This window comes from Epinephelus lanceolatus, chromosome 1 (assembly GCF_041903045.1).
Source record: "Epinephelus lanceolatus isolate andai-2023 chromosome 1, ASM4190304v1, whole genome shotgun sequence".
In the NCBI taxonomy this organism is placed as follows: domain Eukaryota; kingdom Metazoa; phylum Chordata; class Actinopteri; order Perciformes; family Serranidae; genus Epinephelus; species Epinephelus lanceolatus.
In genome coordinates, this window is record NC_135734.1 from 31,878,397 (window position 1) to 31,893,226 (window position 14,830).

Genomic DNA, 14,830 nt, shown 5'->3' on the forward strand with positions numbered 1-14,830 from the left:
CAATACCTGCTGCTTTTTGGAGGATTTGTCGAAAAAAGCAACAATTTTGATGAGAGGATGTAACGGAGGTATCTGTTCTCTCCTCTCCAAGTCTGAGGTCAGCAAATAACAGTAACCATAATAGTAACAGTCATGTTAGGTTGATGTGTTAGCTTGCAGTGCATCTCTCTCTCATCCTTCTTGCTAACCTAGCTGGGCAGTGCATGTCTTGGTCTGTCTGTGTCCTGCTTACCTGTCACCTTCAGACTGTGTTCTGTGACTCTGTGACCAGCTGCTGGTGCATATTCCGGCTGTCATTGGGTGAGAGGCGGGGGACACCCTGGACAGGACACCAGACTATCACAGGGCAGACACACGAAGACAGACAACCATTCACGCTTCCATACACACTTACAGCAATGTAGAGTAATCAGTTAACCTAACGTACATGTCTTTGGACTGTGGGAGGAACCACAGAACCTGGAACCCCGCTTACCACTGCACCATAGTGTCACCCTCTGTGGAGATCAGTCTAGCGAATATATGAGATTAATGGTGCTCCTCATAGGTGCTCTCTCTGCTGAGGTTATAAGACTAAACAACCAGATAAAACAAAAAAGGCCCTGAGAAGGACCTTTCATGGGGTGGGGGGTAACAGACAAATGCTGTAGTTTCTACAGTCTATTTAAAGACAGTGTTGCTGCTAAGAGGTTCCACTTTATGATACGATATGATACGATACAATGCAATACAATGTGATACAACTTTATCGTCAGTTTATTCTGAAATCTATTTTGCGCCCTCAGAGAACTCTGCTCCAAAAGTTCACCAACAAATTAGACATACAATTACACAAACAACACATACCCATAAATACACACCATACAGTCATGACCATGGAACACATCAAATAATGTCCTCAGATTCAGATCTTGATTAGCGGCACACTGATTTTGGTTTAACAACAGACTGATGCATAAACAAATATTTCAGCCTGTTGTGTTTCAAAGGTGGGACTCTGAATCACCTGTTGGAGGGCAGCAGTTGGTAGTGTCTGTTTAGAGCATGCGAGGGGTCAGTGGAAATGCTGTTAGCAAGTCTGAGCGTGCTCTTTTTGTGGGCTGGCAAGGGTTGGCAAATAATCACTGTGCCAATTGGAGTTGATTGTGTAGTTAAGTTTTAAGTTGTGCTTAAACTACAATGCACAAGTTGGTTTGGTGCCATGTGTAGTGGTAGGCGTTACAATAATCTGTGCCAAATCCTGCTTAGAGCTCCCAAAAGTTGAGGGCCGACCCTGATTGTGTGGTTTCTTTATAGCATCTGTAATCAATATTTTTTCAATAACAATGTATCAAATGGCAGCTTGAAGAGGATAGGTGAAGGGGAAAGGGGTGGTGCATGTTGATGAACTGACAGAGAATAGACCTTTTCCACAGCAGACATTTTGACTTGTCATAGCAGGAAAAGCACAGGTGAAATTGGGGACATTAACAATGGCTCAATTCCAGTAAGTGTCCGGTGAGACAGCGTGGATAATACAAGGACCTCCCTCAGTGGAATGCAGCTATTATTATTGTTATTGAATACACCTGTGCTTTTCCCACCATGACAGGTTCAAATGTCTGCTGTGGAAAATGTCCATTATCACCTGAATCTGTGGCTCCCCTTGACATCGAGCTTTGGCGAGTTTCAGCTCATTGTTTACAGAAGCTGATTTGCTGTTTCGCTTCCACCATTCTCATAGTGCCATTTTCTGCCACATCACACAGCTGTTTCCAGTGAAAAAGCAAAAAACCAAACAAAACACTATACACTACCTGCTCAACACCAAACAGCAGCCAGACTCAATAGGAACCCAGATGGTGAACACAGTGGAGCACTTCGCAGCCATAGAGCCACATATTTCCTTCAGGAGCTGGCAGACTGAAAACAAAACTAAACACGAGTTAATACTGGACTTGACTCGAAAACAATGTTGCTCTTTATTTGCTGGAGGTCTAAATAAGAGACTCAGTAGACAAAACGTTTTTGTAGGTTTAAAACTGCACTAGCACTGTGATAGTCTGGTGACCTGTCTAGGGTGTACCCTGTCCTTCGCCCAATGTCAGCTGGCTCCAGCTCCCCTGCAACCTCTAACAGGATAAGTGGTTACGGTAAATGAATGAATGAATGAATAAAACTGCACTAAAGAATATGTTTACATTAACAATGTAAAAAAAAATCCATGTGTCATGAGTTCATCACCCAGCTCTGCAGTTCCCTCCAGCTCTACAGAGGATTTTAGTGCCTTACAACTTTTGGTTCTACAGTCTGCTACTTTACTGTTTTGGGTGACTCTCACTGCCTTTACCGACTGTATTTTAACCCTCTATATGTTTCATGCTCAGCACCAAATGGCTGACACACAAAGTTAGCGATTAGCTCGTGTACACAGTTGCTAAAAAGTCTGATATTTTCTTTGAGAAGGGAAGAGCTAACAGAGGAGAGCAAACCAGAGCTAACAGAGGAGTGAATATTGTGAGAGTGAATATAACCTAACCTGCATGTCTTTGGACTGTGGCAGGAAGCCGGAATACACGGGGAGGACATGTAAGCATATTTTAGTGTACTGTTTAGTTGTAAAATGAGAAAGTTTCCTCTTGCTGGTGGGCAATGTTTGGTGTTTCAGTATGGTGGCGAGGCCCCCATCCTGGGTCCAAACCAGGAACCCTCTTGCTGTGAGGCGACGATGCTAACCACTGCACCACCATGTTGCAAAAGGAAGAAGTGTAGGCTATACTTATAAAATCTTAGCCCCTTCTCACTATTCATCTCTCATTTAAAAATGAAGATGTCAACAGCTATCCCAAATGTACTTAACAACCATTAATATAGATAAATAAACAACAATCGCAGATATTAAATATACAAACCCCATCTTAACTTTATTGACATCCTAAATAACATCCAGAGCCAAGATGAATAAATAAACCAGCCCATCAGCATAATCCATCTTTGTCTGTATACTTCCTAAAAAACCCTTCAGCCTTTGTCATATTTGATGAAACTGTCACTAAATCCTGACAGTAGTACATGAGACAGATCATTTGTGAAAAGCAATCACATTCGTCTGTCTGCCTTTAATGGCATTTGCATGACTCCATCGCACATAAACAAAAACAACCAGTAAGAACTGAGGATCACTGCTCGTGAATTGTGGTCAAACTGTCAAATAAGTCAGCGCTGATCAAATATGAATCAAGATTTCAAATGTTTTCAGGAACATATTTTAGTGTACTGTTTAGCTGTAAAATGAAAACGTTTGTGACCTGGCCGCCATATTTAAAACAGTTGAGTATAAACCAATCACTGCCCACCAGCTGGAGGACAACATTCTTATTTTACAGCTAAACAGTACACTAAAATATGTTTCTCAAAATATCTGAGGTGAGAAATATCTAATCCAATGACATAATCTTGAGTCATATTTGATCAGCGCTGCCTAATTTGAAAGGTTGACTGCAGTTCACTAGCAGTAATTGACATGACTGACAGCTGTTTCCTGTTGTTGCCATTAGGAACACTGTGAGGAGGCAGAAGAATATGTTTTATTTTCACAGTTTAGGCAAATAAGACAAAAAGTTTATATATATATATATATATATATATATATATAAAAGTTACCAACTGTAGCTTTAAACTTTAAGTGAATAAAAAGTTTTACCTTGAGAATACACAACAGAAAGACTCCTGTGAGGATGATGATATAGATTCACAGAGTCACACTGACTATAAAACGCAGGGAGGAAGACATAACTGGAGGCTAGCAGAAAGCATATTGGACTTAAGTACTTCTCCAGGGTTAAGCATTAATTCAACACGTACATGATGTAGCATAGGATGAACAAATCCAAAACTACCTTTTTATTCCTACTGCTGCTTCACAGTCCCTGAATTACGGTCCTTTCACAGAGTGAGAGAGCTTGTTAGTCAGGATTCAGTGACCTTATAAATATTCATCTGGCTGAAAAAGATGGCTCATGGCAATTACTAAGAAGATAATATTTGTTCTACTCTTGACAATCCCATAATGAGCTGCAGATGTATCACTGGCTGTCATGGGTTCACATTCAATATTAATTCATTCAAATAGATGTGAGAATCGGGCCCATAAGAGTAGCGACTAATGCAGGGGAGAAGACGGATGATGGCCTCAGAAGCTTTCTGGCTTTTACAGCTGCAGTAGTAATTTCACAGGATTCCCACTGTCACGATTAATTCTACTTTCACGGATGTGCGTTGTGTCTTTTCATTTTAAGCAGGTATTTGGTTGTTAAGAAAAGAGAGACTTTTTAAGCTGTCAAAATATGAATATACAGGTTTAAAGATCAAGTGTGTAGGATTAAATATAAGTCTGTTTTCTTTGGTGTATAATCACCTGAAAATAAGACTGTATTTGTTACTTTAGAATGAGCCATTTATATCTACATAGGGGGCAGGCTCTTGTCCACAGAGTACGTCATGTTGCACCGCCATGTTTCTACAGTAGCTCAGAATGGACAAACCAAACACTGGCTCTGGATAACATGCTGCGTAGTGTTGGAAAAACACTGATTTGTAATGTGACACTGCTTAATTAAGTGTTATTACCGGTTTTAATCACCTGGTCTGTTTGTTTTGAAGAACAAGAGGCCTCTACGGATAATTCGGCTCCAGGTGAAAACCTCCTGCCCAATGAACACTGAAGGAATTCTAACGGGAAGAAGTTTTAATGGGTTGAAATCTGCAGCTCTCACTGTCAGATCACACTAAATCCCCCCCTAAATCTCACACACTGTTCCTTTAAATGCAGTATTTGCCGTTATTTGCTCTCACAGGTTTTATTTAATATTCCCAGCTGCAGTTAAAGCCCCAAACACTGACGCCAAATGTGGCTGGATCCTGACAGGAGTGATCATCATCATCAAGTCAGGATGATTAGATTCTCATAGATTTATTTCCCAAGATGTGTAATGCAATAGGGAAATTAAACACCTGAGAAAATGAAACTTGAGGATAGAGGAAACCTAACTGAATCTAAATGAATGACCTGCCCTGACTTTTACGGAGTCATCCTGTTCTCTCACAAAAAACAAAACAAAATCTGACTCTTTAGCACTTAATAGCACTTTTTATGCTGCTAAATGTAAGTCAAACATAGGCATATCTGTGTGTATTTCAATAACCTCTGAACAATGCATGCAATCAGTCAAAAGAGGAGAAAATAAACAGTGACATGTTTACCAGACAGAGGGAAATAAAGGCATTAGTCAAAAGCTTCATGTTGACTTCATATGATTGATGTCTTTTAAAATAATTTCTCCTTTGATAGGACTTTCTCACTGCATAATACGGGAGAAGCTGATTGTTGCAGTTGCAAGGTGACTGATCTGATCTGGGTGTACACAACCATCCATATTAATCAGCATTACCTCATCGCCAACCAGCTAAACTTGGTCAAAAACCACCCTCTACTGGCTACATTTAGAGCTGTTTGAACTTGAAAAAGTACTAAAACGATGCAGTGTGTTGCCCAGTTTATATTTCACGACTACATTTAATCATAAATGTAGTTCCGTGCAAAATAACGCACAAATTAGTGCTTATTTTAGGCGTTAAACGGCTCAGTTTGCGTACCTTCCATCTCTGACTCCATTTCCCGTGAGCCTCCAGCCCGCAGCGCACTCCGTGACGTCAACTTTAGTCGACTGTCAAACACACCACAGAAACAAACTGACCTGATGGACGTATTAAAACACTGAAAGTGTCAATTTTAGTGCTATTCAGTGGCGGTGGCCGTGTTTGGTGGCAGTCAGCCACTCAGTCTGACATGTATCTGTTATTTTATGCGGCCGAAACTTCAGTTTATATTTTATTTGGTTAGTTATTCCGCTCATAAACCAGCTCGTGTTATTGCTGGAAAGCTGTCTTAGCTAGTTCAAAATGACTCTTCCAGCTGTGTTCAACACCGGTGTGCTCTACAGACGGATTCTGGCTCAGTTTCCTCAGGACATCAGTTTAGCTTTTGCTTATGGGTCTGGCGTTTTCAAACAACACGGGACCAACCAAGGTCAAATGGAGGTAGGTGACACCTGTCCTGCCAGTTCACTAAGTCACATTGGATATTGTTGTGTAGTCTTTTTCAGCCACACCAATGGTCCATTTTCCTTGAAGAAGGACACTTATCATGATAGTTTTTCAGCGCCTCACTCACAAACTAATTACATGTCAGGAGCTAGGCACTGCCCTAGTACCAGGGTGTCTACAGGTCCTTAAAAAGCCTGAAAATGTCTTAAATTCAGTGTTACAACAGCCTTAAAAGTCATTAAATAGTCTTAAATTTGAATTTGTGAGGTCTTAACTTCTACAAACATTTTATCCAGTATCATTTATACATTTTTTAATGTCTTTATGTGAAAATGAGTGAAGGCTTTCTTTGTAAAAGTCCACATTTATAATGTTACAAATCTTGAAAAATCTATAATACTGTCATTTTTACTTCATACTTGCACTTACCTGTTGGCAAAATGTAGATGGACTTAACTTACTGTAATAACCATATTCCTACATAACACTTACTTCTGCTCAAGACCACATATGTACTAATTACCTGCAATGCTTAAATAAGTAAAACATGTTTTGTCCAAAAAAATCTGTCCTGAATTTGTCCTGAAGTGGTCTTGAACAGGTTTTATGAAGCATTAAATTGAACTGTCTGATACCTGTAGACACCCTGAGTCCATGAAGGGATGGCAATGTGGTTAAAGTCAATATCACTATATAAATATCAATATTTTAAATCAGTCTCATTCTATGAATAATAATATTTGAATCAATATCACTGTATTATCCTGACTTTTTGAAATCAATCTTACTGTGTTATTATGAATATTTCTCTGATATAGGCCTAAATTCATTGTGCATCACAGTATTACAAATATCTATCGTCCAAACACCTATTCCATAAATCTAACTATCTACTACTACTAAAATAATCCAAATGTTTACAATGTCATGAGCTCTGCTCCACTGTTACGCATTATGTCAGACACACCTCTTCACATATGTGTAACAATAATTCATTTAATTAGTTTAATTTGTTTTATCGTCTTTTGTAACAGTTTGCTCAGTTTTCTTAATTTGAGCAACAGAATCTAATTAACACAGTGTCATCATGTCATCACAATTTGATTCCAGTGAAAGCTAATAAATAACAATATTGAGTGTTAGAATTTGAAGCTGTATCTGTATTCCTTTGATAAGAAAATGTGATGCTGTTGTATTTGCCTTTGATACATGTAGAAGAACATGCTTGACTTTGTGTTTGCGGTGGACGACCCAGTGACGTGGCACACCATGAATCTGCTGCAGAATCGCAAACACTACTCCATCCTCAAGCTGCTCGGGCCCACGATGATCAGCTCCATACAAAACGATCACGGGGCTTCGGTGTACTACAACACACTGGTGCCTGTGGATGGGAGGGTAAATGACTCTAGTTTCTATATTTCAGCATCTTTTCTAAACCAACCAACTCAGTCCACCATGACTGAACTAGTCCAGTTCTCACTTAATATTAAAATCTTCACATGCGTTTCTTCAGTCGTCACAGTTTGTGGTGTCTGTTTCTCACAGGAATTCACTGTTGTTATTGTTCTGATTTTAGTGTTTGTTTTGACAAACAATATTCGTTTTAAGTGGAGATAAAGTACGATTAGCTCCTGAGTTTGAGGCATAAAACTTATGGATAACAGTAATTCACTTCATCTCTTGCTCTTATTTATTAAACTTTATTTAAGCTTGTTGTATTATTTTATCTTACTAGACTTTATTAACTATGTAATTTAATGACCTTCTCCTCTTCTTCTCAGATAATTAAATATGGTGTGATCAGTACAGAGTCTCTCATAGATGACCTGATGCACTGGAACACCATGTATGTTGCTGGACGCCTTCACAAACCAGTCAGTATCACAATCATTACATTTATTTATTGTTTGATCAGACTGTTATGGATCAATCCTAACAACCAAGCTGTTTAAAACTCATTATTTTATTGTGCAATCATCAGGGTTCTCATGGTCAAGGAAAAGCTGGAAAATTCACATTGTCCAGGCCTGGAAAAGTTATGGAATTAGTAAAAATCATTGAAAGTTTTTGAAAAGTCATGGAATTTATTTGTTTGTGTAATGAAATTGTTACAGTTATCATCCATGGATAACCCTACACATAATGTAGCACAACAGCAAATGTATATTCTGTAGCTGTTTACCTAACATGGCTCTAACATGTATCGATATGTGACGTTTTGTTTACCATCACATGTTTCTTCATTTTCCCTCCCTACTCATGTATGCCAGCTGAAATTATGTTTGAATAGAGTTTGAATCTGATATAAAAAAAAAAACACAGGGCAAGTAGTCATGGAACAGTTTTAAAATCCTGTCCATAAAAATGTGTGGGAACCCTGAATCATTTATTGGACAAAATAATTTTTGTCAAACCAGTCAGATGTTTTCTTATATTCCTATGTTTTCCATAATCACTACCTATTCAGTTAAATCTTCAGGTTTTGCTCATGTGCACAAATGTTTGCTTCCATACTCATGTGTGTTCGCACATTTTTTTATGTGTTCCCACCCATCGCAGGTGAAGATGTTGGTGCAGAATGAGAACGGAAAGCTCCGCGCTGCTCTGGTTTCCAACCTGAAGAGTGCTGTGATAGCCTCCTTCCTCATGCTGCCAGAGAGCTTCACTGAGGAAGACCTCTTCCTGCAGATAGCTGGTCTTTCTTATGCTGGTAACCACAGGATAAGATTGAACATGTACACATTTCTAAGATGCAGGCACGCTGAGACACAAATCTACCAAATCAGATTATAGACACAAAAAATAATTTTCCTTTCTATTCTTTCTCTCCCACATAGTGCACACACACACAAATACTGTTTGTAATAACAGTCTGGCCTATGTGGTTCAAAACTTTTAAATGCAAGTACAGTGTGATTCAACATGCTGGACATTATTGGTAACCCATCTCTTAGCAGCTGAGTTAGTTTTCTGATGGATGAATGAAAGTAATTAGACTGATGGTGAAAGTTCCTCATGACACAAAACTTATCTGGTTAATATATACAAATACAAACGTGAAATTGAAGCAGATAAATGAATGCTGACCCTACGACTGTTGGCATGCAAACAGTATGCTAATCTGGGGAGAGTTATCACAAAGGTCTCCGTTTCCTCTCTTGGGATCAATAAAGACGTATCTTATCTCAGTTCCTACAGCAAGAGATTAAACACTTCAAAGCCAATATATTACACTTAGGGGAAAACATTTTGTCTGTGCCTCTTCAGGGGATTTTAGAATGGTGATCGGAGAAGATAAATCCAAGGTGGTCAATATCGTCAAAGACAACGTTCAGCACTTCCGGATCCTGTACAGCAACATCCTACGAGACTGCCCTCAAGTGGTCTACAAACCACACCACGGGAAACTGGAGGTAAAATACAAAATATGGCTCCGAACACACACACACACACACACTCACACACTTTTATAATCTCACGTAATATGTGAGCAACAGAGAGTACATTGTGCGCTGCATCTACAGTTTTTCCTCGTTTAACACTTACATTTTATTACCTGTGGGCCAAAAGTGTGAGTCAAAATTCCATGGGTGTCATGGTGACAAATTAATCTCGAGATTTATTCCTCAGAAGTTAAGTTTGCGGAGTTACAAGGCGTCTGCTGCAAAATCTGAAATACATCTAAAATTAAAATGTATAATGTGATACCTTGAAACTCTTACATAAAAACGTCTCAGTGCCAGGTGTGTGTGGGACATGTGTGGGGAACAGAGAGTGCAGGGCAGGCTGTGTATCCAGTGTGTGTATACATGACAGTGGTGAGATGAAGGGAAGATGATATGTTACATAAGAAAGTTACGTTATCAAGGTGTAACTGGAGCAGACAGGTTATATGGAGACAAACCTAAGACACAATGTCCAATAAAACCCTACCTACGTCTCTCTCCTCACAAACAAAGACGGGTTGAATCTCACTCATTTGTCCCTCCCAGCTCCCTTACAGTCAAGATGGCGGTGGAAATAACAAATACAGGGATTAATTCATCCTTTATTTTGCCTAACTTTAGTGGATCATAACAATTCAGATGTGGAATTAGTTAGAAGATGCTCCAGTTCAAAATGAGACTTAAATTTTCTATGGATGTTAGGTTTTTAGCCACGTCAAAGGGGAAAATGTGGCTTGCAGCACACGGTAAGGCTTGTTCTTAGGCTAAGTGATTGCGGGACATGCCTTTTGCAATGTGATTTTGTTGCCTAGAGGAGGAGAGTAGTCAGTAAAACAGGTAAACTGTGAATTACTGCAACAAGAGGTCCTTGAGCCTACAGTCATAAATTTGAACAAAACATATTAGGCTGTTGGGTCCAGTAGTTTGTGAAATAAGCTGCGGTCAGACAGACAGACAGCTACACACAAACAACCGAGCACATGATTCCCTCCAGGCTTACACCTGGCCGAGATAACTAACAGGAACACTGGTTTGACCTGAACAGTACAGAGTGTACTCACAGCCTCGGTAGTAAACATTAAATGGGGTGTGACTCACCTGGCACTTTGCCCCGTTACCTGCGTTCCATACATTATCAACTAATACAACCTGGAAAATGTGTCTGTGTTTGCACATTGAATGGCATGAATATATATTCCTCTCCATGTTTTATAATTGTAAGGTTTTATCTTATATTTTTTTATTATTAAATGTTTACACCAACAAGGAACGACTCATCACACTATCCTGGAGTAACAGGAATAAGTGGTTAGGCGTGTTTAAGTGTGTGAGTAACACATTTTGCAGTGAATAATGCTTTTGGAAAGTGTGCGCTGTGAGCCCTGCATATGGGAAATTAGGGGTGTAGCCTATTCCAAAGCTTTGTAGCAGCTACCACAAAGTACGATCTCCCTTACCCACCAGCCTTGATCGCGGGACAGTTAAAAGACATTGTTCCGAAGATCTAGGAGGTCAGGAGTTGGAGTAGGGGCAGAGAAGTTCAGCAACATACTGGGGTGCCAGCCCATGTATGGCTTTAAAAACAAATAAAAGAACCTTAAGATCAGTCCTGTATTTGATAGTATTTGATTTCTATGTTGGACTACATTGTGTCTGACCACTCACATGTGACATGGATGTGGCTGTCGGCTCTGCTGCTGGTATTCAGTCCACTGTGTGTATCTCTGTCTACATTTTTCTTGTTTCTCATTCTGTCTGCAGGTTGACAAAAGCCCAGAGGGACAGTTTACTCAGCTGATGGCATTGCCTCGGACCCTCCAGCAAAGGATCACGAAGCTGGTGGATCCTCCGGGGAAAAACCGAGACGTGGAGGAGATCCTGCTGCAGGTTGCTCAGGACCCAGACTGCGGAGCTGTCGTGCAGCAAGGTTTGGGCTACAGAATGGGTGGAGGGATGTCAAATAGAGGGAGAGGCAGGCAGAGAGAGGGATAGATAGATGGATGGGAAAAAGTCATTGCTCTCTGATGTTTCATTAAAACTCACACAATGCGATTTGAGATACATTTTGCGTGTACAGATCAAAGGTGATATCGTGTGTGGTGAATATTAAATAAAGTACGATTATGTGACAAAATGAATAATGATAGGAATCCATTGACTCAGTATATTAACAAAGATAATATATTATTAAAACGTGCTCGGAATAGATGTGCTGTGATAATGGACAGGAAAACAAAACAAGTAGTAAATCAAATAAACATGTCATCCTTTGGAAACTAAGGCCCATTAGTTCCAAGATGCATCATCACTCCTGGGTTCATTTAAATCTGTACTGTAGCAGATCAGGTTGTCATTTTGAGCAGTAAATGTAATTTTAATTATGGGAGCACATTCCTTAAAATGTATTCCCGATTGTCCCAGTGCTGTCTGAGATACAGCTTCACATCTGAATAAACAAATCTAACATTATGTAATCATGTTAATCTGTCGCTAGATTGAACAGTGTCATTTTTTAGGACATTATGAGTGTGTAGCTGTTTCACGTCATGTTGAAAGAATTAAGCTGATTCAGAGTAAAGATCAAGTAAATGGCAAACAATTTATCCTTTATCGATTCTTGTGTTGACTTTGTCTCATCATATGGTCTGTAGCCACAAGTATCATATCATACAATCATATTTCAGAGTTATTAGATATTAGTTGTTGTATAACTGCATGTTTGAGCATGTTCTTGTTTCTCCTCAGGTATTGCATCGATTGTGAAAACCTCCAGTATAACACAGAGTATCAAATGCATTGCAACAGCTGGTAGGCACCTTCTTCTTCTTTGTTTGATGTTTGGGGAAAAATCCTAAATTAGACATTGTCATGTTTTGTTTGTAAAGGCTGATTCGGTTCTCCAGATCTCTTTACTTATTTGCTTTCTCGCAGATAAATACATAAAAAGAGTGACTATTTCTGTATGCTGTCTTTGGAGATATAACCTACCAGCACCTCTAAAGCTTTCTAATTTACACATTATATTGCATTTGTAAAAGAAACAAGGTGCAAAAATCACAATATATGGCTTCATGCTGCAAGGTGAATTTTGTTATCTTTGGACAGAGTCAGGTTAGTAGTTTCCCCCTGTTTCTAGTCTTTGTGCTAAACTGACTGATTGCTGGGTGTTGCTTCATACTGTACAGATATGAGAGTGGTATCAATCTTCTCATGTAACTCATGGCAGGACAGCCAAGTAGCTTATTCACCAAAATGTCAAACTATTGCTTTAACACGGCCTTACCTTCTAATTAGAAAAGAAATGGAAATGATATAATGGATAAATTGGACATGTATGAGGGTGTCTGCAGGTCCTTTAAAAAATATAAAATATTAGGCCTTAAAATTAATTAAATACTCTTAAATTTTGTGAAATCTTAATTGCAACAAACATTCTATGTAATATAATTTATTCTTCTATTTTTTTTGTCAAACTGAGTCAAGCTCTTTGTCCACATTTCTGATGTTACGAATCTTTAAACCTACCACAGAGCATTATATTGTTGTCATATTTTTACATTGTTTTTTCACTTACCTGGTGGCAAAACTCAACCTGATAAGCATATTCCTAAATAAAACCTACATCTGCAGGGAACTACATATATACACTGCTTACCTTTCTACTTACCTGCAATGCTTGAATAAGAAAAATATGATTTGTCCAAAAATCTGTCTCATATTTGGTTAAAAATTATCTTGAAAAGGTCTTAAAAAGCATCAGATTAAGTTCAGTCAGGAACACTTTAGTCAAAGAAAACTTATTTGTGTTTGCAGTATTATATTTGGCGGCATGGCTCTGTTCTGGGGCCTCTCTACTTTTCCTCGGGGCCTACGCAGAAAGCCTCTTCCACATGCCTATGTGGAAAGCATAAGGCAGAGAGAGCACACCTCTCTGCCCTTCCACGTGCAAACGAGGAAAGCCAGAGGCAAAGAAAGCAAATCTCCCTGCCCTTCCATGCGCATACATGTAAAGCCTAAGGCAGGGACAGCAGCAGCAAAGACCCCTCGGGAACAGGACAGAGCAGCATCAATGACAAACAGAAATGACATTGATAAGTCAGACACAGCATGAAAAGGAGGAGCTGGTGTGGAGGCGGGTTGCAGAGTGGCTTGCAGAGGAAGCAGCAACAGTAGGCAGGCCAGAGCAGTGACGTGCCTGAACTAACGCTATGCTCAATATGTCTGATATTTGCAGACACCACCTCTTTAAAGTGTTTCATTAAATTTCCCAAGAACTAGTTTAATATAGAAATAGTGTTCTTCTAATGTGGTTGCTAAAGTTAATGTCCTGTGTGTCCTTCTCAGGAATGTGGAAGACGGTGTCGTACAGCTCCAAGAAACTGATGAAGATGTGGAGGGGCTGGAGGAGGAAGCCGTCAGTCTCACAGATGTCCTGATCCTGTTCCAGGTCTTTCTCTTTGAACTCTCAGCCAGATAATCCACGTCCATCCTCTGATTTTTACCCCGACAAACTGTGGCTGGAAGAACCACACACTCACCTCTCCTTTGGTTCTATCACTGCGTCGCCTCTATGAATGGGATCGCTGAGCAGGGTGTAAATCCGTGTCTTGAATAGCGTAGAATCGTCTATACAGCTGCCTGTTATCATGCAGTTCATGAAAGCTGAAGAAAAAAGGGTGACATTTTACGAGCGTGACTGAATTACGGCTGACATTTAATGGTACTAAGGACCTTTCTGCGAGATGACTACAGTGACTGGCGGGGAGCTGCTGAATCGGCTATCTCTGGAGCCACAGCACTAAATCAGCGTGAGCACAGCGTACATCAAGTACCACAAGTATAATGAAGAAAATACTTTGGTGTCTTCTGCCACGTTTTGAATTGAGTGTTGTGAGAGGGTTTCGTTGAACTCTTTCAGATGTGGACCACTGTTACATGTCACACACACTTGTTATCCTCCTCTCACATTGCCAAAGATCAAGAATATTTCATCTCTTTGCTCTTCAACACCATCTCAAAAAGGTTGTCCGATATTTATGTCTGTATTCATGAAATAGAAAATAGGATCACATTTATTTTATCATGAAAATGTTCCTCACTGTTACATTTTATCTCTTTGCTGCCCTGCTGTTATGAACTGGTCATAGTCACAACTGGAGGTCACCAATACTGGCTGTGGTCTAATTCAGTTCAAAGAAATGGGTTTAATAAATATTTTAATACAACAGCATCTATTATGACTCTGTTTTCAGTAGCATGATTTTATTTTTACCTCATGTTAAGTCCTAAATGTGAGG

General features: G+C 39.5%; 1 protein-coding gene across 1 annotated transcript; it reads left to right on the plus strand.

Moving 5' to 3' along the window:
- The first annotated feature begins 5,708 nt into the window (after positions 1-5,708).
- Positions 5,709-14,763, plus strand: tamm41 (TAM41 mitochondrial translocator assembly and maintenance homolog). The gene is made up of 8 exons (XM_033625838.2): positions 5,709-6,078; positions 7,300-7,482; positions 7,869-7,961; positions 8,647-8,797; positions 9,355-9,500; positions 11,295-11,460; positions 12,279-12,341; positions 13,878-14,763. Exons 1-8 carry the CDS (start codon positions 5,941-5,943, stop codon positions 13,967-13,969), a joined length of 1,032 nt encoding a protein of 343 aa, XP_033481729.2. The 5' UTR covers positions 5,709-5,940; the 3' UTR covers positions 13,970-14,763.
- Positions 14,764-14,830: the final 67 nt, after the last annotated feature.